At 39.3% G+C, this 23,554-nt stretch overlaps 1 protein-coding gene across 3 annotated transcripts in view; it reads right to left on the bottom strand.

The window, feature by feature from the left end:
* The window catches only part of LOC114895932 (regulating synaptic membrane exocytosis protein 1-like), a 197,688-nt gene that overhangs the window by 118,798 nt on the left and 55,336 nt on the right, over positions 1 to 23,554 (bottom strand). For 2 of the 3 annotated variants that reach the window (XM_029223563.1, XM_029223564.1), the window contains exon 2: positions 4,275 to 4,355. The exons of the other annotated variant lie outside the window; for it this stretch is intronic. In XM_029223563.1, the coding sequence (XP_029079396.1) occupies positions 4,275 to 4,355 (81 nt within the window). The remainder of the gene's footprint in view (positions 1 to 4,274; positions 4,356 to 23,554) is intronic. 3 annotated transcript variants of the gene reach the window in all.

Below are 23,554 nucleotides of genomic sequence, written 5' to 3'. Positions count from 1 at the left end.
CCCCTTCCATTCTTTCCTTCAAACTGACACCTTCTCCCTGTGCTACTTCTTTTTTTTTAATCTTAAAGTATTTTAATAATGAAGTTATTTCTAAAATTCACTTTTTTGGAGACATAAAATTAGTCTTATAGAAGACATACTTTTTAAGCTCTGTAAAACAACTTTGAAATTAAATTAAATTTATCATAAACTATTTTCTATTAAATATGTTTTATTTTTTATTGGAGTATACTTGATTTACAATGTTGTAGTAGTTTCAGGCTTATGGTAGTGATTCAGATATATATATATATATATATATATATATATGTATATATTCAAATTCTTTTCCCTTATAGGTTATTACAAAATATCGAGTATAGTTCTCCATGGTATTTCATTTATGTTAATGGTTTTATTATAAAGTAATTGTTCACAAATTAGTATAACTCATCTAAGTCTCTCTTGAGTTTGAGGTATGAATAGCCAACTGTCTTTGGATGTTTCAATCAGAGATATCTTTGGACACTAATACATACATCTAATGCTAAATCTAAACTGGTTTTACTGCCTAAATTAACTCTCTTCCTGACATGATCACATCCACTCAATCTCTTGAGATAAAGTGAGTTATCTCCTCTTCACTTTGCTGTATTATCACAGCTAATGAATCACTGTACCCTAATTACACCACCCCGCAAACATTCTCAAGTCTGCCCTACCCCCTGCCTCTCCTGCTTAGACCTGCTTCTCTGCCCTACCCCCTACCTCTCCTGCTTAGACCTGCTTCCGTCCATGGCTGGAACTGATGAGTAGAAAAACGTTTCTCAGACTTTTAAAATCCATGATCACTTCGAAAAACTCAAAAACCCCATAATGTTATGCCAACTTTCAAATATCGTATTAAAAATAAAACCAAAGACAAGACCCAACATGTAGCTTATGTCCTTTAAGTTAGAACAGTGTCCTCTTCTTCAGAGATGTCGGCGCTGCACCTTCTGAATCCTTTATTTCTCTCCCACTCACCATCCGTCACACACGCACTCTCACCCACACAAGCAGACAACATACAGATACGCACACGTGGACGCTCACAGGCTCCAGCAGTGAGTACATGTTGTAAATCATCTCCCACAAGCTGATGTTTCGGGGCCTCCAGGCAACTGTTTCCTCCTTCTGGAGACCGTATTCTAAAACTGCTTCCTATTCAACTACTCATCCTTCAAAATTCATATGAACCGTCGCAGGCTCTGAAAGTCCTTCTCTGACCCCGTCAACCCCAAAGAGATTGAATCATTTTCTCTTTTTTAAACATACTTCTAGTGTTGCAGATATCATGTATTAATACCATTGAGTGGATTATGTAATGCTGCCCCCAACTTGGGAAGGAACTGCTTTATCTATGCATCTTATACCTGAGGAATAGCAGCCATCAAACTCAATTTATTGAACTCCACTAATGTTTTTAGTATATTTATTACTTTGATTAAGTGATGACAACTTAGGCAGCATGCTTAAAATACGTGACATTTTAATAACTGAAAAAAGAATCTTCCGGGAGTTTACACACACAGTTATCAAAATATAAAGTATATTGACATGTGCAGCCATCAACCTAGACTTGCAAAATAGAAGATACAAGTGACCCAAGTACAGTCACCCTACTCCCTATCCACCCACTAATAATCTATCTCTGTTTTCCTACTCACTATGCACAATCAACATCTCCTTCTCCGGACTTCTCATTTTCTCGTCACACCTATAGAAATAGAGTATTTCCACCCACTTATATGCTAAAACTGCTACGTCAAATGCCACCAATGACCCCTCTGTGGCCAAATCCAATGCACATTTTTTTATCTCTTAAATTATTGATTTTCTGTGCCATTTGCTACTGTTGGGCATCCCTCCTGAGTCCTTCTACCACCGTGGTTTCTCCTGCTTCTTTGACCACTATTTCTCAGCTGAGCCAGGGGAGCTTCTTCTTTTACCTACTCCTTAAGCATTGGTTTTACCCAGGCACTTTGTTATTTTTTCCAACTCTGTACCCTTTGTGGATGTTATCTAGTTCCCCAGCTAACTGAGTGCTTCAGGTTCATGTACCCAACTTTTTCTTCAACAGGTACCCTTAGGTAATGCACGGGTGCCCCAAATCATCGTATCACAATCTGAACTCCTCACTGCCCAGCCATCCATAGGCCTGATTTGCTTTTTTATCTCCCCATCTCAGCTGGCGGTCCTCAATCAACCAAACCATTGAAATGACAGCCCCCTAAGCTCTTTCCTTATAAAGCATATTCAATTGACAACTAAGCAATGCCTGTTTGCCTTCTTACTAAGCTCTTGAAATGTTTCCTTCCCACACCCTCTGCTACTCCTGTAGGTCAAGACCTTCTCTGGACTGTTGCAATAGTCTATTAATTGACTTGCTTGTCTCCAGCTGTGTCCACATCCTGTTCATATTCCATTATCCCTACTTCTGCCAAAGTAAGTAATACATATTTTATATAAACACACACACAGTGCAAATCTGACTAATTAAAATCCATCAGTGCATCATCATAATTTAAACAAAAATAGGGTGAGCGGAGGGATTGTCAGAAAAGAGGATCCAGCAAGATGACAGCTGCTTCTTCTCAGCCACTCTCTTCAGAGGGGCCACCAGGAAAGTCCCACTAGGTGCATGGTAAGTTACAACAAGATTTCCACAACTAAAGTCTACGGAGAGCAGAAACAAAGTAAGAAAAAACATTATCTAAAGTCTCATTGGCAAGAATGCCAATAGCTGTTTCACATCTAATAATTCCAGTTTTAAGTGGACATTGGAATAAGTGGGACCAATTAAAATGGAACCTCAATATGTGGAATAAAACGCATCTTAAAATCAACTTTCATTCCTCAAAGAACTTTCCCCAAAGTTGCTTGAATCCTAATATAAGTAAAATGTTTTCTAATGCCTAGAACATAAGATGGAAAGTGGGGATCATTACATTTTTTATGAATTATCAACCAAAGTTCCACCATCAGGAAAAAGGCTTTATAGCTAGAACATTTATAGAAAAAAATGGCAACATCATTAAGAGTTCTTCCTCCAACTTAGAACTTTAAAAAATGTAATTATAAATCATTTTTACTGTGGCTAAATCTAAATTATTTGTATTCCTTGAAAAGTACTGACTAAATGTAGAAGACAATATTCGAGTATACTTATTGAGATAAAGTCTATAACCCATCTATGGAGCCTCTTGAAATTTATTTACCAAAATTTTTTATCCTAAAACATAAATAATTTTGAATCTGTGATTGTATGTAACATACAAATTATAAGCATTTAAACGTCGTATTTAATTTCAGTCTTTGCCAATGGGAATAAAAACGACATAGCAAAAGAATTGCAAAAATTTACTTTTCTTCTCATAGCCTTTTGACAATCTTCTTACTTTATTTTGGTTTTATTTCAAAGAATTCTCAGATAGCTAAAAAAACCTATAGAAAATCACTCTCAAGACACATTTCTTCAATGGCTTTTGCAAAAAAACTTGGAAGGAGACATTTCCCCGGTAGTAACTACTTGGCTGTAATGGCTATTATAACAGCACTGCTGAGACATTTTCAGGAAATGTTTAATTTTTCTTACCAGGAGCATAATTCTTTTCAAAAGATTGAATATATCTTGCTACTCTGCAGAATTTTAAAGCTCTTCAAGTTTCATCTCATCAAAATCCACATTTTCAACATAGTTTACTTATTTGGTTTCTCCTCTAGTTCCCTTAGGTTGGTCATTTAACCCTTCACGTATCCACACTCGGGGTTACAATAACAAAAACAAAACCAGTGGGCCATCCCTCTTTTAGATTGTCCCTTACCTTTAAACGACCCAGTGCGAGGTTGGCCATGAACTACCTGTGCACTTCCCTTATTCACAACAAGGAAAGTAGCCCTTTCTGTACCTTTTCTCCATATTCCTAGAGTCTTAGGCTCCAATCCACATACATTCTAAATCCAAAATGTATAGAATTTCTGACACCCTAGAGCCCTAAAAAATGTGTCTCTTTCCTCTAATTAGCTTTATGCTTCCCATATGACATTAGAAACAGCACTTAATAAAGATGCTTGATACACAGAGCTCCTGTTTCCAGATCATTTTATCTAATTCAATAGTAGCTTTTTACCCCCCCAGACCCCAGAGGAGCCACAGTTTGTACACCCGCATGCAGTGTAAATGAATGCATATGTAACCAGCGATGTGTGTAAGAGACGACATTTTCAGTCAATAAAACCAATGCCATACTCACGGTGAAGGCTGGTGGGGCTGGTGTTCAACATTTCTTGGGGTTTTGCAGGCAGCAGGCTTCACCATGTCCCTGACCACACACCTGGGGCGCATGATAGACAGCACAATGCACTATTAATTATAAAACGGGGAGAAACATCTGGAAATTAAACATGGTACTGAAAACAAGTCTAAGGGAAACTCTTTGCAAACCCCTTAATGTTAACCTGGAGTCCCTGGAAAGCCCTGGGGGTTGGAAACCTTCAACTCAGGCTTCCAAGAGCTCAGTTACACCCAAATGAAGTCCGTGCTGGCCTCAGTATTGGATTTCCCTTTTAGTACCAATAAAATGATCGTCAGCAGCCTTCCCCATAGGAGCAAGGCTACTGAAAGCTTTGGCCTCACTGTATCAAGACATCTGAAAGCTTAAACATAGGAACGGCTGTTGTGTTTAAAATGCGCAGGACGTTCTGTGGCTTTGGCTGTTTTACTAAAAGACACGGACTCTTGTTTCACACCCTTTATCATACACAGGTCTTTCTCTTTATGAAAAAAGAGATCTGAGAGCCTTCAAGACACCCCCCAAGTTCAAAATCCCTTCAAGCTAAGAAAAGAGGAAGAGTCAGAAGGAAATGTGCATAAATAAAGTGTGTGTATGTATGCGTGTGTGTGTAAAATAAATAGAGAAGATACCTGCATAGTGTGAAAATAAACAGGAAAAGGTCTTTGCGTCTTATGTTCTCCATCAAAGAATAAATAAATGCAGAGGATGGATCACAGCTCCAAAGGGCAGCAAGAGGAGATGCCTTTAGCCTCATGTCAACAGGGCTTACAGAGTGCTGGAGAGGTTCATTGGCATAAGCAAGAAAACATCCCCTTCTGAGGCTGTCCTTGGATGGCTCAGATGTTCCTTCACTTCAAAAGCTTTGAAACAAACCTTGCTTTGAATAGGGAAGCCCTGATCATAAAGCTGGGGCCCTACATCTCACACTTTGCTACATGGAAAAGCCCCTTAGGACACAGCATTCTCAACCATGAACCTGGTTCTTAACGTTCATGGCAGCTTTGACTGCCCCTGGAGGTTTGACTACCCTGCTGATGTTTAAGGCCAGTCATGTTATTCCAGAAGTGGATCAGGGGTGAGGCAGTGGCAGATAAACTGCGTTCTCAGAGCTAAAAGCTGCACAGCAAAATTCTCCACTTCTGAAAGAAATGATACAGGGAAACATCGTGGACACAATGCATGGAAACGTGCACACACACACACACACACACACACAGAGCTCATTCCAAACAAGATCAAGTGAGACTTAGAAATCAATGTGTAACGTGACGAGAAAAGAAAACAGGGCCATTTCAAAGCCTTCCCTCCTGGGCTCAAAGGAAAGAAACACGGTGTTTGTCTAGTGCAAGTGCTAAACTCTTAATGGACTGGTCACCAGTCAAAGGAGGAGAAGGTCACTCAGGCAGCAGGGTTCAGAGAACATTCAAGCAGGCAGTTGCCAGGGAGAAGTAATACCCCAGGGTTTCTGAGCTCTGAAATGTTAATATAACTTACACCAGTACAGCGCTCAGGAAGTTACATTTCATAGCACTGGGAAATCTTTAGCAATTTCCACTCAACTAAAAACAGCCCACGTGGTATGTTGAATCTACATGCACTGGTTTGCGAAAATATCGGAAATATCACCAACTTTGGAAAAAATTTTGAAGAATTGTATGTATGAGAAACCATATGCAACCTCTGTCTTAGTTCATTTCTTTTTTTTCTTCCCCTAAAGATTCAGGTATTTAGACAAAGCTTTGGGAAAAAAAGAAATCTGTCACTTAGAGTTTTCCTTCAATATGCTTTTAAGTAACTCTTTCCTAATAAATGTGGAATGTCAGCCAGCACGAAGGGTAGGTTTCTAAGCAAAACACATTTGTGTGTGTGTGTGTGAAAGACCATGTCTATGTAAGGAAATTCTCATCTAATCTCAAGTGGTCTTGTTTTAAAACTATAATAGCTGGCATACTTCACCTGTCTGCACATGCTATAGAATCTTCTAAGTAAAAACTTGCATTTCTGAACTTTAAAGTTTCGTTGGATAATGAGAATAAACACATCAATACTCAAAAGCAATATACTTAGAATTTAAATGTACTTAATTTAAAATATACTTACTTAAATTAATTAATATATTTTATTTTTAAAAAACATATTTTTCATACTGACCTATAATCCTAACCTCAGTTCCAGAGTGAGGTAGCTAGCGATTGAATCTGTTTTCATGGAGAAAGCTGTTTGATTGATTCAGATTGCTAGTTATTCAAGCAATTTGAGGGAGCTCTAAACTATGGCAATATGTATTCCTACATCTTCTAATTTGACTTCTTTTAGCTGAAATTGCTTCTAGAGAAAGACAAGGAAAAAAAAACCTACACTCAGAAGAAGATACATAAAATAATACAATGCACTCCTCAGAATTTTGTCAGCCTGGGTGGATGAGCATTTCTTTAAAGTTGTAATTGGATTGTTGTGTCTGGCCTATTGAGGTTTGAGGGATAAACCATAATGGTGCTGCCAGTTGTAATATGTGGAAACTGTTCAGCTCCAGCAGTTTCCATTCTCTCCCAGGCATTAGACTTATTATAATAACACGGACCCCTCATACTTTAAGAAACACAAGAGTGTTATGTCAGCAGGTTGCGGTGATCAAGGGTCTTTCTTACGTATGATTTATTCCTTCAGCCAGACTCAAGGAGGCCACAGACAGGCCACAATGCCAACTTCCCAGAATGGTTATGGATGGAGAGGCCAGGAGTCCAAGGTGGTGACCTCTTATTCTTGCAAAGTCTTCAGTTATTCAGGGGGTTATCAGATGTGGACTCTTCACAGCCTTGGAAGCGCTTGTGAGCATCCCTCACCACTCAAGCAACACTGAGGATTTATGCAAATGAGGCCTCCTGCAAGCATCTCAGGGAAGCTCCCCCTGACTCCGCCCTCTGCGCGGCTGGGTTTTATGAATGACTGCAATCAAGGCTGAACGGCTGCCAACTGCCCACTCTTCCCTGCACGTACACACAGAGAAACCTGCCCAGCCGCAAGCCCACAGATGAGGCCGTGGCAATGCTTTCATCCCCCCAGACAGGAATGAAATGTGCTTGCGGAGACTTAAGAGTATGTGAATGAAAAATTCTCAATGCCTTCGAAAAACACAATTTACATAATTACTTTCTCTCTTTTGAGTTTCCATATTGGTGCCTGCAGTCACCAGCCCCCCTTCTGCCTCCCCTTCCCTGCAAAAAACTAAAAAACAAACAAACAAAATCTCACTATTTTATGAAATTTTAACTCAACTGAACTTGATGACCGTGTCAGGAGTCTAGTGACTGGGCAGTGAGCTGTCACATAGATGATGCCACCTTTGCATTTCTGTTCACATCTTTTGGGTTTGGGAGTTTACTCGGGTTTCTCCTGTCATTGCTGGAGACAATAAACAGTGCTGGGGGAAGTGTATGTGTGCTTGAGGGAATGAAACACTTTTCAAATACACAATCTTCTAATTTGCTGATCTCTGATCAAAAACACAGAAACAAGGAAAAACGGGCAAGAAGAGACCTCAGGGGCTCTGTAAGCAGCCATTTGCTTCTAAAACTCTCATTCAGCGCTCCGGACTCCTCTTCCATAAGACATTACCCAAAAAGACCCAAATATCCGCAAAATCCCTGTCTCCAGCCTGACCCTCTCTAACTCCTGACATCCAACCGTCTCCACAACACTTTTGCTTGGCTTTCCAGCAGGCCTCTCAGAATCAGCATTGCCAACTGGAATCCACCCTGCCCCACACACCTGACCCTCCACGGCCGTCACCATCTTGGCTGATTGTAAATAGGTTTCTCTAGCTGTTCAGGCCAAAAGCTTTAGACTCAAAGCCTCGTTTCTCTCACACCTGTGTCCAATCCATCACAACGGTTCTCCTTTCCAAAAATGTGCAGAGTCTGTCCATTCCTCCTCTGTCCCCCATGGCCATCCTGATGGGGCCAGTATGGTCTTTTCCTTGGATTCCCACAATAGACTTCTCCCTGGCTGCCTGGAAGAGACCCCTTGGAAAGATAAGTCAGATCATAACTCCCCTGCTCAAAATCTTGCAGCAGTGCCCCAGTTTACTTACAAAAAATGCCAGAGTCCTTAGAGTGTAGTCTGGCCTCGTAACTCCCAGAGTTCTTCTCCTACTATCCCCTCCCCAGCACTCCCCGTCCCATTCACTCTACCCCAGCTGCAATGGCCTTTTCTTGCTGGTCTTCCTCAGATGTACCAGGCTTGGTTTTGCTCAGGGCCTTTGCACCAACCGTTGCTTCCATTGGGAATGCTCCTCCCTGATACGGGTAAGACTAACCCCCTCACCTCTCTGCAGTCTTGGCTCAAACATCAGTGTTTGGTGGTTCCTACTCTGATTACCTGCTTATGACTACAGTCTTCCCCCACCAGACTTTCAGTGCCCTTCACCTTGCTCTACTACTTACTACATGTGCCCCTCCCCGGGGCCTCCACCCAGGCTGAAATACAAGCTCCTCAGGAGGAAGGATCTCTGTTTGCTTCAATGACAAAGGCCCAGAGCCCAGGACAGGGCAGGATGTAATAGTCACTCACTACATATGTGTTAAATGAATGAATAAGATAAAAAGATAAAAAGCTGTTAGTACTCTAACATGCTAAAACACAGTGATTTGCAAGAGATTTAGGTAATGCTTTTTTGCAAGATTACAGCATATTTCTATAAAATATCTGTAAAATATAAATTAATCCATGATCAACACATTTTATGATTTGAATAATCCACTAAATTTGTTTTTATATGGTTTGACTGAGGGTCATTCTCTTTCCAAACAAGAAAAAAAAATGACTTATTTAGTGGAAAAGACTCTTCAGTGTCACATTATTGCTTTGAACGAATGAGACACTATCTAACATTTAGTATACTGCTATTTTATCAAATAAAACTTTAAAATAATTAATTGTACATGAGGTAATTCCTTAATAGTAAAGAGAGAAAATTAATCCCCTTTTCTTTTGATTTTTCTAAACAGGGTAGGAAAATAAGAAAAACTGTTTACTGTCATCTACTAAAATGTCCACAGATATTTAGATAGTATCTTATTTAATCTTCACACTGCCCTGCAAAGGAGATGCGATTGTCCCATTTGACAGATGAAGAAACTGCTAAGATCTAAGAGATGAAATTTATTTTTCCAGTGATAATTGGAAAATGTTGATATTTTAAGAAGCCAAGATTTGTATCCAGGTTTGTTTGGGACCAAAGCTAATGTCCTTTCCATCATTCCAAGGAGCGTTCTGACATTAATACTTAAAAGATAAATGGAAACTAGTAAAAATCAATCATGAAGTTACAGAGTCCAGTATCCTCTGATATGTTTCAATATCACTGATTTCATGACATAGGTACATTATTGAAGCTATTCAAATAACCTCACATAACTGAGTGTTCTTGAGACAGTATTCTAGTATTTACTGCAAGACCATATTCTCCAAATATATCAGGAGAACAATGGTGATAGCAGGGTGTCAGTTTGGCTAAATTGAAATGTAGAGTGACCTTGAGACCAGTGGGAATGTGAAATGCAAGGCATGTCATCTGGTATAGAGAAAAACAGTTTATATAAGAAAAAGAATCAAGAAAGCGAAAAAGATTTAAAAGATCATTTGCAAGACACATATAATTCAATTAATAAAAATCTTTTCAAAAATGTTTTTCAAAGGAGGTCATCAAAAGTGATCTTCTCATCTCCACTGACAAATACTAAAAGAGGAAAAGCTGAAAAATGTTATTTTACAAAATAAATTTTAAAAATTGCATATTCATGTCAACTTAACAGTGAACCAATCAGTATGATGACTGTTACCGCTAAGATGAAGATGAGACAGTGAAAATTCCCTACCAGAAGGGGAAAGTGGATGTTGGTATTTTGAAAAGCCAGATGTACTAATCACAGATCATCAGGGCCTGGTCCACCTCTGATGTACGTTCAGGGAACCCTCAGAAGCTACGTAAGAGTGGCTTTTATTTTTAGAAAGACACGGAGGACAGGCAAGGTAGGTTCCTGATTATAAGAAAAGGGAAACCATTTTTCACAGTGAGTGGTGAGGGCTATTAAACCTCCCTTAACCAGGCCAGGAAGTTATTCACCAAACCAGACACAAAAGTATAGGATTCTAAAATAAAGGTGATTACAAGATACAGATTCACTACAGAGATTAATGGGTGATTTTAAAGTTTGGAAAAACAAATTTTTCAAAGACTGATAAGATGGTGACCTAAATGGGAAGGAAATCCAAAAAACAGGGGATATATGGATATGTATAGCTGATTCACTTTGTTATACAGCAGAAACTAACCCAACATTGTAAAGCAACTCTACTCCAATAAAAATTTTAAAAGTTTTGATAAGAAGGAAAATCATAGGCAAGAGGTCAAGTCCTTGGTCTTCTGGGTTATTCACACCTGCCTGTTTATCACCTCTTATGTCTCTGGAATGCTTATAGGCTTAGTTCTACAAGGTCCTAATATTGCCTCCAATATGGAAGCAGTATGGCCAATTAACCTCTTTTTACCCAAGCTATTATTCTCTGTTAACACAATCAGTTTCTTTCTCCAGACCTTTGGATTTATATCTGCTACCATCCCCCGCATGCCATCCTGTTGACAATTTCCTACTTACTAATCTGTGTGCATTCTCCAACAGTCACCTGCTGCTTGCAAAATACAACACAACTTTCGAAAAATCAAGATCACCAGAAAATACCTTCCACTAAACCAGCAAGAGAGAACGACTTCTGTGCATTCCACAGAGGGGGGGGAAAACCCTCTATCTAGCGAGAAGTACGGGACTTCCAGAGGCAGGAAGCAACTATAGCGTCAAGGCAGCAGGTCCTGAACCCTCCAAGGGTAAAGAGAGAGGAGCTCCAGTGGAAAGGCGGATGGTTGAGGGGAAAGAGGGTGATGTGGAAATAAAGAGTGAGGATAATTGCTCAAATGTCGACAAAAGGCGGGTTTTGAGAAAAGAGGCATGAGGAAGGGAAGACGGTTTTCTATATCTATGGGCACAATTCTAGGTGAGGGAATTTGCTTTGGGAAAGACAGAAGCTAAAGGGATGCGGGGAGGGGCAGAGGACACGGGAGGGGCACGGGGGCAGGGAGTGGGTAGGTGTTTAGAGAGGAAACGAAGTTGCTGGGAGACTGAGAGGGATGGCAATCAAACAGGTAGGGGATTTGTTCCCAAATTGCCACCTTTCATTGGACCATAACTGTCGTGTCCATTTCCCCCCAGAAAAGATTCTTGCAGGATAACGCTCCATGAGATTCATTTTGAGAAGCTTTTGGAGAGTGAAAATCGTCTCTCCACCTCTCCTCCTATTTTTAACTCTTCTCCTAGAGGCAGAAACTTCTGCTCAGAACTCCCTCCTCACTCCTACCTATGCCAGGGGTGGGAAGAAGGCTCGAAGAAGCACCCATCTCCCAGCAGCAAGGCAACAGCATCTATGTTTTCACTAGTGAGAAGGGCTACCACATCTTACAAGCAGGAATGAGTTGGCCATTTCCTCCTTCACTTGCTGAGTGGAGCCCCGAGGGGCCTCTCTTCCCTTCTTCCTGACAGTCCAGCCGTCCTGCAGGAAGCAGCCTGGACAGATGTGGGAGGAGCAGACTCTGCCGTGTTTCTAACTCCTGCTTCTCTTTCCCACTGACCCAGGCCTACTCAAGCTATTTAGGTAAACACATCTGAAGCCTGCTTAGAAGACTTGGTCCTTTAGTTTCAGAGTGAGTTAAAAAAGCAAAAGCAAAATCACCACCACCACCTCAACTGGGAGTGACAGTTCACAGCAGTAAGAGAGAACATCAGAAAACTCAATGATATCTGATTTTCTCTAGCAAGAGAGGAAACATCATCTGAATCCAGAAATTCAGCCTGTTTTGCGCCTCTTGCCCCCATGATGGCACTTCTCTGTGGAACACCATGTCACAGGCTCTAGTTTGCACACAAAGAAGCCCCACCCATTTTTGTTTTCCACTAAAGAAGGCATATTGGTCTAAAAGTGAGTGACAATGATAGTATCAGGGAAACATCTTGGAACAAACATAAGGTTATCTTAAAGGGGAAATCGTTGACAGCTTTTAGTACTTCAGTTCCATTCATAAATAGGTCCTAATAGCCCTCACAGCCAACCCCTGTGCCTTACAGCCCAGCTGGGGACCACTGCTCTAACTGCTGGCTCCATCACAAGCCTGGGGGAGGGTGGTCCCTCCACCTAAACAGCCTCTGGCTTGAATGCCTGAGGTGAGGGAGACTGTTGGATCAGCAATAACAACACCAAGTTAAATGAGAATAGTACCACTCAGAGAGTCAGGTAAGTGCAAAGTGTCTTCATTAAATCCAAAAGGCAATTCAGCAAAACAAGATGAATTTCAAGAAATGGAAACCTAGTCAGATACGAAAACTGCAATAACAGGACAGGAAAAGGACAGAAAGTAATATCAGCTAACATTTCTGAGTGCCTACGGTGGGTCAGGAGCTGAGCTAGGCGTCCTGCATGCCTTTGGCCATGTCATCTGGTCACGTATGGCACTTGCTGTCACCCAAGTTACACACTGGCTTGTACAATATCACCATTTCTTCTAAGAAGCACAACTCATCATTTCAAAAACCACATGCTATCTGTGAAGTGCTTTGTTTTGAGCAAAAATATGATTTCATTGTCATTCACGTTTTAGCACAAGGCACAGGACTGTAATTGAATAGTTCAAGTTCTTAGCACCTCACATCCTCTTGCTACCTTTCAGGGTCCTAGAAGAATAGAGTTGTCTGATCATGGTTATCTACAGTTAAATGTCCAGGGTAAAGGATGCGATTTGGTAGTAAAGGGAGATGAATGGCATTTGTAAGGATTATTGCCAGAGCTTCTTTACAACTAACGATTTTTCTGCTTTTTATTTGTAACACAAAACCATAGCTCTTTAAATAATGATTTTTCGGTAGTTCTTTGTATGCCATTTCTCCACAGGCATTCACTCTCCTTGCTCATGGGGAGCCGGATAGCTAAATAAATACCTACTAAAAGGTCCATAATAGTTCCTTCGTGGGGTTTAAGTTGATTTTAAACAGATAAAATAAAATGGAAAAATGAAACTTGGAAAGGCATTAATGTAATATTTCAGGCATTGCTTTCAATTAATTATAACTACTCTCTCAACTGATTCAAACTGCCTGGAAAGTTAGAGAGAAACTGGACTCAACCAGACATGAAAGTGTATTGTCCATGAACTATTATAAACATGAACATTCTATATAAGAAATATGCAATATTCCTTTTCTATGGTAAATGAATGTGTCTTTATTTTGTCAAGAGGCTGTGATGCTTCTTTTACTTAAAATATGACAAAAGGATGAAACCAAATCACTTGAGCATGTCAACAGGAACTTTAATTAATACCTGAATGTGATTGCTTTTTGCTCTAAACATTTTTGGCATTTAGAGTGAGAAAATTAAAAAATATTGGAAACTACTTTTTCCTCCCTTTCAACCAAACTGAAGAAAATATGAACAGATATTTAGAAAAAAATATGAAAGGTATGAGATTTGGAAAGATAATCAAGTGACTAGGACTTTTCATTCCTCACTGATAAGGGCGAACATTCTCCAAGCCCTTTTGACTTGATAGGACTGTCATTACTGTGGCTTCAAATGGGCTGATGCTTCCTGAATTGTCATTTCCAGCCCTCACTTCCCACTATCTATCAGGTCTGAAATCTGTATGTACCTAAAAACCTTTCTAACAACTGAGCCAGAACAGACTAACATACCAAATTCATATTCCCCCTCCTATTAGATTGAAACACCTCGCAAGGTCTACCTGGTCATCAGTTAAATATTCCCATCACTGATGTCTGCAATCTTGGGGCCCTATGACTGCTTACTTTCCCTAATGGCCAATGAAGCATCGAGTCCTCTGACTATGCCTTTGAAGCAGGTCTAGAAATTGCCCGTTCTCATTTATGTCTACTACTTCCGAAGTCATTTTCTCTCTTCAATGAAAGAATTAATGAAGACCCTTTTCACTTACCTGACCAGGAGAGTGTTACTATTCCCCTTTAACTAGGCGTTATTGCTTGATTCAGTCTTCCTCAAGTGCCATTTGCTCCTGCTCACAGATTCTACAGAGGGCTTCCCATCCCCGCCCACATCAAATACACACACCGCCGTCTACTTCCGGGGTCCCTCGTTCACACGCCTTCATTCACTAATCTCTTCCTCTTAATTCCTAACAGAGCCTGTTTCTCAAGTACATCTATCTCAATATTCTGGAACATCATTTTGCCACTTTCGTCTCCATTCCATATGCCACATTTCTTACTTAAAGTGATATGCCTCCTTTTCCCTCTCCATTCATTTTTAATTCTTTCTAAATTCAACTCAAATGCACTGAACACTAGGAAGCCTTCCAGGCTACGGACTCTCATTTATCCTTCACCAATATCTTCTAGAAAAATTGGTCCTTATGTAGGGATGAGAAATTGTGTTTAATAGCCACAGCTTAAGCACTGGGAAGACATTCAGGAAATGTGTGCTTTGGAAATAGGACACGACATGGAAGCGTGTTCCGTAGGCCTGGCTGGGACGCTCTGATGATCATGACATCTTTGCAATCAATGAACAAACACTTACAGGACACCAGCTCTGTGCCATGCACTGTGCCCAATGCTACATCACAACCCGAAAGCTAGTCAGCCTGTTCGTAAATAATGGTAGTAATAATAATAACTACTTACATTTATTGAGCATTTATTGCATGTACTCTTTTAAGCTCTTTATATGAATGAATACATGTGACCCTCACAACAACTCCACGTGGTGGGCAGGTTAAATGACCACTTGGTGTAGCATTTACAAAACCCTGTCATGTGTAAGTTGCAATAGTATTCATTCTACAGCTGAACTCTCTTAATATACCATTTAAATTCTTTGAAATTGTTTAAATTCCTCCTCTGATTAGAAATTTTTAGTAAATAAAATACCATCTTCACATGTAGTAAAAACAAGATTAAGTGCAGGGATCCAGATTCATAATGCAATGAAGGCTGCTTCTCCCCCTGCAAAATGTTAAATATAATATAAAGTATATTTATTTTGAAGAATAAAACCGTAGTCTATTATACTTTTAATGTATACATATACTGTCATGTCACTTAGTGTTCTCCAAGGTCACAAAATAATTTCAATTCCATTATTACATATAAGGAACGTTCACCTAGCTTTTCAGTCCTCACTTCCAGAGTCCCAGCTACTCACTACTGGAGTTCCCTTGGAATACACCTCTTATTTACAAATCCATGGGTCAAGACAAACATTAGACATTCTCAAACTCTAAGACTGAAATTCTTAACACAAATCACTAATTTCCTCTATAGCTCTCACACTTCCACTGTAGGCAAACCTAAAGCCACAGAGAACTCACTAGCCTTGAGATAGCTAACTTTATTGTTAAAGATTTCTGACTATTGGAATACTCTTTTTTTAAATGTTTACTGCAATCTGCCCCTGTTAGCTCCCACACGTGAGTCCTAACTCAGCCCTTGAAAAGTCGTGTGGATCAAGTTCGCTGCCTTTTAAAAACACCATCTCTCCATGAATTCAATCTCCTGGCTTCTTTCTCATCAGCCCCTCAATTAAGTTGCCTGAGGCATGAGCTCCAGGGACCCACCCACTCTAGCTGCACTTGTTTTTGTGAACAACTCTCTCAAAAGTTGGCTCCCTTTGTTGTGCAACATTTTCACTCTACATCCACAGGAAAGAATGCAAACTCAAATTTTATAACCCCCTCTAATAACCAGGTCCTATAAAAAGGCCAAGTGACAGAAGTGAGATTCAGGGGAAATTATCAATGTGTGGCTTCCAAAACCTGGTCATACATCACTAAAGAGGTTTTTAAAGAGACAAATACTTCGTGTCCCCGCAGAGGCCTTCAGAGCTGAAGTTTGGGTCCACGGATTGGCAAGAGAGTAGCTTCCCTGAGTGATTCTAATATATCCAGGTAGGCATTTGGAAACTGCTGAGGAATGAGCCATTCAGTTGCTGCACAGGATGCAGTCCTGTCCTTAACGTGGAGCGAAACCACAAGACATCTCATAGTTCCTCATAAAAGGGCTTTCTCTGAACTACATTTTAACGTTATACCCTCAGCTTCTATGACAGGTCGATACAAGACATAGCTGTATGAAGTCGGTGTCTGCCTTTACTGTGAAATATTGGTGAGGTCAGTGTCTGTTACATCGTTTTAAGTCCTTTCTATAAGAGTTTACATTCATCCCACATTCTTGGTGTTTTTCCAAACTTTAGCACCAAGAAAAATGTCATTTCTTGTTTTTTACAAATACCTATCATAATTGTTTTTGGTCAGGGTTACAAGGAACTTAAAGCTTATCGTAACAACTCTGTTGACATGGTAAGCATGTTTATAACCTCATTTTTTTTTTTTGCTTATGTTTCAATTTCTATATTACTAATGTTTTATGTTGCAATCTTTTTGAGAAAAGCAAAAAGAGAATCAGAGAAAGAAAAAGGTTAACACTTCATCTCTTACAGGAAAAATTAAAATTTCAATTTTTCTTAAATTTGAAAACTAATATGCCTTAAAGACCATAACTGGCATCTAATATATATATAATATATAAATGTAATATGTATAATACATATAAAATCATAATTATGATGATGACATCTCACTAAAGCTGACATGTTATACAAAAGTAGCATTTCAGAAAGAATTTCTTAGTTCAGGGAAGCATTCCCTAGGAATTAAGTGTTACCACACAGAAAGGAAATGGTTTCCTGGTCAAATAAATTAGGGAAACATTAATTTAAACAGGTTGAGCAGGTTTTCTTATTGCATAAAATTTCAGAATCTTCAAATGGCATTGTTCTCTGACAACAGACGCATAATATGTAGCATTTCCCAAGGAATAGTATCCAGTTTGGGAGGTGATGAAGTGACACTTAGTAGTTGCAACATGAGAAATAAGCATTCTACAAGGGATAGAATCAATGCTTGGTAAATTATTCCAGATGATAACACAGAATAGCAACACTGCACTTAACCTCAGTAGGGAAAGTTTTTAAAGAGACAAATTCTTTGGGTCCCAGCCAAGGCTTACAGAGCTGAAGTTTGGGTCCAGGGATTGGCAAGTGCTTATCTTCCCTGGGTGAAAGTTCATCTTCCAAGTAAGACAACATGGTTTTAGAGTACACATTTTTCTTTATTCTTATATATTAGTTTCACAGAGAGATGACACCAGAATTTATGTAATAAATTCTTTCATGATTAAGCATCCAATATCAACTCATTAAAGAGACAGATTTTGACCTAAACTAGCAATTCTTTGGGCAAAGCCTAAAGCTTTTGTATGTTGGTTGGTTGGTTTTTTACACAGGTAGCAATCAATCTACTTATGTAAACTTGAAGAGAAATAACTAAAAAGGCATAGACAGACGTAGAGAATGGACTTGAGGACACGGGGAGGGGGAAGGGTAAACTGGGACGAAGTGAGAGAGTGGCATGGACTTATATATACTACCAAATGTAAAATAGATAGCTAGTGGGAAGCAGCCGCATAGCACAGGGAGATCAGCTCGGTGCTCTGTGACCACCTAGAGGGGTGGGATAGGGAGGGTGGGAGGGAGATGCAAGAGGGAGGAGATATGGGGATATATGTATATGTATAGCTGATTCACTTTGTTATAAATCAGAAACTAACACATCATTGTAAAGCAGTTATACTCCAATAAAGATGTTAAAAATAAATAAATAAATAAAAAATAAAAGGCGTAGAAATCCCAACGTACTTCTTTGCAATTCCTAAGTAAGATGTGTGGGGAATAAAAACGTAATCATTGGAGTAGGTAAAGAATATCTGTCACCCTAAAGAAGAGAGGAAATACTACAAACTCAACATTTTTACTGCTCATACATACATCCTATACATTTATTTTTCAGGCAAGTTAACTGTATATCTTATTTTACCTGTAGAGAAATTTCGAGGTACAATGAGACATTTTCTCTAAAACCACAATTATCTTATTGAAAAATTTTCTAGTTTTTCTCTTATGTATAAAATTAAGTAGTACATTAACCCCAAAGATATGACATTGTTAAGATTGTCTTTGTGTATTTAAATTACCCATAATTTTATTGCTCTGTAACTCAAAATGACACTCTTACTTTGGAAATAATATTATAGGTTTTGACACTAAGTAATTAAAAATTACTGATCCTTCACCAATGATAAAAATTTTAAGATTTGACTTCATTAATATTAAAAATTTTGCTCCCCAAAATACACTATTAAAATAATAAATAAGCAAGTCATAGACCGAGAGAAAATATTTACATTATATATCTTACTTATAAACTAAGTATATGTACATATACAGAGCTTGTATCCAGAACATATATTCTTATAAATCAATAAAAAAGCAACCTATTGTATGAGATCTATTCCTAGGTGTTTACTCAAGAGAAATGACAATATATGTCTACAAAATGACTTGTACAAGAATATTCATAGCATGAAACTAGAAACAACCCATCAATAGAAGAATTTATCAACAGGAATTTTGGTATATTCATACAAGGAATGTACTATCAGTGTGTTCAACAGCATGAATGAATCTCAGAAATATTTTGTTGAGCAAAGAAGCCAGACATACGATTTCTTACTGTATGATTGAATTTTTATGAAGTTCAAGCAGAGGTAAAAAGCAGTCCATGGTGACAAGAACAAGAAAGAAGTTGCCTCTGGGTGGGGTGTGTGGAGTAATAGGAATGTATCTTGTTTTGAGAAGTTGTGACACAGGTGTATATAAATGTCATTATTTATCAAACTGAATACTTCAGATCTGTACATTTCATTGTATGTAAATTACATCTTAATAAAACAGTTAAAAATGAATGATAAAAATAACTGATAGCTCAAAGAAAGAAGGCAAAAGTCTCATAATTTAAGAATATGTCATCTTTCATGTAAGTACAATATAATTCAATTTGCTTTGGAAAACAATAATTCCAACAAACAACTATGGAAGTCAGACAATTAATACACTTTTTCAAAGCAAACAATTTATTCCTTTATACCTTGTCAGAACCAGAATGATAAGTATAAATTTAGTTAAAGCTAAGAAATCCCTTTTTTGTGTGTCGAAATATTTTTCATCAAGATTAATTATTACATATATTTGAAGAACTTAAAGCAGCTTTTAAAATAGAGTTCAGGAAAAGGACAAATGTGGCACCATGGTTTTAAAACCATGTTTAAGACATTACCTGTCATACATTATATCTAAATTATTTAAAAGGTAAATTTGCTTCCAGTATTTCACACAAAATATTACTTAAGACTTGTACAAGCATTTATGGGTAGAAAAGAATCCTAAAATTGGTATGTTGAGAGACTCAGTGTACATTTGATGTAGAACTGAAAATATGTCTTATATCGTATGCCTTATGATAAGGCAAATGACATTTCTTTTCTAAGCAATTCTGAGCATTAGCTGCAATTTCTAAGAGCAGCATCTTATACCAAAAGTATAAAACATATTTCTTATTAGAAAAATACTGAAAAATGAAAAAAGTCATGAAAATCTCATCGATTCCTATTCCTTTAAAGTTATATAAATAAGTGAAAGTTAGCCATCACTATATTCCGAACCTCTTTTGCTATCTCTTCTATAGACATGCATAGTTTACGACTCTAAAGGCAATACTGTACACAGGGCAATCCTGTAACTCCAGTCTGTTTGGTAGAGGAGAAGCATGAGATGGTGTCAGAGCTGGACTTCTTTTGTTTTTATTAGAGCTGTTGCAACTCAGTCATCTCAGTAGAAGAGCAGGTGCATTTGCTTTGCTTTCTTCCTACTGCAAACTCAGCCCTAAGTGGTTTGAGAATCCAGGAGAGTCAGCTGGCAGTCACTACGTGAAGCTATTTCGATGTATCTTTATTCTAAGAGAATGCTTTTTTATGTTTTTTTTATTATTAAGGAAATAAACTGATTTTGAAAGGGAAAAGAACAGTGGTAATGGGAGGGTATGAAATAATGGAAAAAATAATGAGAAATGTCAGAATGTTCTCATGCTTTCATAGACAATTTAACATCAGTGGATCCACTTCTTTACCCTGAAAATTCTCTTCTCCTCTGTGACTGATTAAATTATTGTTCCCTCTCTCACTCCCATAGCCCTTCTGCACTTCCGTTTTTGGGTTTAGCTATGCCACTTGCTTCAGCATCATGGCAAAGTGTACCTCCTGTCCCTTGGTTTTGGACATGGCCATGTGACTTGCTTTGGCCAACACAACGTTGGGGGATTGGCAAGCTGTGTCAAAAAGGGCTTGAAATGTTCCTGTGCATCCAAACACGGGGGTCCTCCCTCTTGAACACAACTACGGTGAGACAAGCCTGAGACATGTGGAGAAAATCTGGAGCCTGAAGCCAGCCCCTTGTGAAGCCCAGCCTAGGTCACTTCCATCCACACAACATGCAGAAGCATCACTGGCTGTGACACTCCAGCCATCCCACAGACATTTGAGAGGTAAGTGCTCAGGTCCTGAGGGTTTTATGGCCGGTTTCTCCTTTCCTCCAGTACGACGGCCAGTCCCCATGGGAGATACCCACGTACACAGTTTCCAGATAAACTCCCCTCCCAGTTCCGGTAGGTCCAACCTCTGCCTGGCACGTTCTTACGATACCCAGGCATTGGGGTGTTTCCTGGTAGAGACCACCCATAGGCCTGTTCTCTGAGGATAGGGCCCCACCTCCCAGTCAACCACTTATCACTCTTTCAATATGGTTTCCCGAGGTCCTCAACAATGTCCTGATTTTAGCTGAAGCTAATTCATAATAACATCCATAAGAGTAATCAAAATCTCCATGAAGGTCAGGACTTTGCTCATTTTACTCATTGTCGTATCTCTAGTGCCTAGAAAATTGCCTGGTGCATGATGGATAGGTGCTCAAGACCTATTTGTTGAATACATGAATAAATCCGCTGGATCTTTTTTCAGCATGGATGGTGGCTATACTGAAGCTTTAGTACATTCATTCCAAGGACAGAATTAGAGCATTCTGGAAGACAAGGGGCAGAAAACTGGTAGGGTCACAACGCTTTTCCTGGAGTTTTATAAATAGCCCACGAAGGTTTCCCATCAGCTCCATGTAATAGCACGTGACACGGTGCATCGTCATGACTCCGTGCAAATCAGGGTCAGGTCTGGGCCTGACAGAACTGCCATGTGGGCCTCCATCAGCTCTCACCCCACGAGACCTGGGTGGAAAAACACAACAACTGCCCACCCGAATCCAGCTGCCCAATTTTTATTTTATGAGGAGTAAGAAGGTTATTAGAAAGGCAATATGGTAGAGCACCAGGGCAAGGAGTCAGAAGAAGTTTGTTCTAGGCATATGCCGGCCACTTACCGACTAGAAAATGTTAGGCGAACAATTTTCTGTGTCTCTTTATTGTCGGAGACAGTGAGTATAACGACATCCTGGACCCTGTCTGAGAGCTCTTAGCAGTAGCAAATGAAGTGCTGTGTCTAAATTGCATTGAAGACACTCAAGCATTATCAAATTGTACAGTATTGTCTTGAAAATGCCTTCTTTAACCCCAGTTGAGGTATGACGTTGGAAACAGAGGCACTCCACAATTGTTGTATGTGAGAATGTAGTTGAATACGCGTCATCATTTTTACTAATGGCATCATTAATAGGGGTGTGAGGTCAGTGCCAGGTGGTTCTGAGACCAAGGAAACGAACAAAGAAACACACAACCTCCTGCAACAAGGAGCTAACCAATCTGAAGCTAAAGTAGGACCCAGATTGGAAAAAAAAATAAGGAAAAAAGTCTGCACTTATCATGTTATCAATCCACTAAAGGAAACACGATCTAAACAGCCCATCAAAGATCAGGGTAGGGAACAGAGTACAGAAGCAGCGTCCTAATCTTCGTGTATGCTTATTCTGATTTCTCATGTTTTCCAACCTTCCCAGTCAACTAACCAACAATATATTTGAATCTTGCATGCTGGTTTTTGTTTTGTTTTTTTTGGGTTTTTTTTTTTGTGGTTTGCGGGCCTCTCACTGTTGTGGCCTCTCCCGTTGCGGAGCACAGGCTCCGGACGCGCAGGCTCAGCGGCCATGGCTCACGGGCCCAGCCGCTCCGCGGCATGTGGGATCTTCCCGCACTGGGGCACGAATCCGCGTCCCCTGCATCGGCGTCCCCTGCACCACTGCGCCACCAGGGAAGCCCTGCATGCTGATTTTATGGACGAATTTAAATGCCAAGTATTACAACTACATGCAGTATGATTTCACACTTTAAATATTATCTTGTCTTAGATTTCTGGCTTTCTTGGTAAAGGCAGTCTAATAAAGTATGTAAACATGAAAAACAATATGCACAAAAGGCATGTTGCAGGCATTCTTTCTTTTGAGTTTTCTTCCTTCTGTTTTTTAATGAGGAAGTTTTTGTTATTTCATCACTTAGGATAGAATGCATCAGACTATAGCACTTTAAAACTGACTTTAAAGGTAGAAGCTCTCTCTTAGTAGGAGAAAAATATTTTTGGAACAAAGCTTAAATAGCAAGTTATTTTTCAAAATAAGTCTTGAAACTCTTGGATAATTTATAGTTCTCAAACACTTATACACAAATTTTTATTCTAATAAACTTGCAACTGCAGATTTTCTAAGAAGTTGCTGTTTTTGAATTCACATTTTGACTTAATTCGCTATGACCAGATCCTAATTAGAGACTCACATGTACAAGTCTCCACTGTCAGGGAGGCTGAATGTCTAATATCCAAGCTCTTGGTTCCTTCTTTCTAGAATGATTTTCTGGGTTGCAAATTCATAACTAGTATGTGATGTTCTCCCTCCTCAGAGGTTTCCATAATAACTGCTTCCTTAAGTTTTCAAAATTGAGATATAGCCTACATACAATAAAATTCATTCATTTAAAGTTTAAGGTTATATATGCTTTGACAAATGTATACAGCCTTCTACCAACCATCACAGCCAAAATGTGGAAAATTTCTATCACCCCAAAAGTTCTCTCCTGTATCCTGTGGTCCATCTCCTCCCCTGTTCTCCCCTCTGCCCCCACTCTACCCCATGACAACCACTGATGTCTTTTTTTTTTTTGCAGTACGCGGGCCTCTCACCGTTGTGGCCTCTCCCGTCGCGGAGCACAGGCTCTGGAC

This window comes from Monodon monoceros, unplaced genomic scaffold (assembly GCF_005190385.1).
Source record: "Monodon monoceros isolate NGI ecotype Baffin Bay Population unplaced genomic scaffold, NGI_Narwhal_1 Super_Scaffold_15, whole genome shotgun sequence".
Taxonomy (NCBI): domain Eukaryota; kingdom Metazoa; phylum Chordata; class Mammalia; order Artiodactyla; family Monodontidae; genus Monodon; species Monodon monoceros.
The sequence above is the reverse complement of the archived record's forward strand: the minus strand, read 5'-3'. Positions and strand labels throughout refer to the sequence as shown.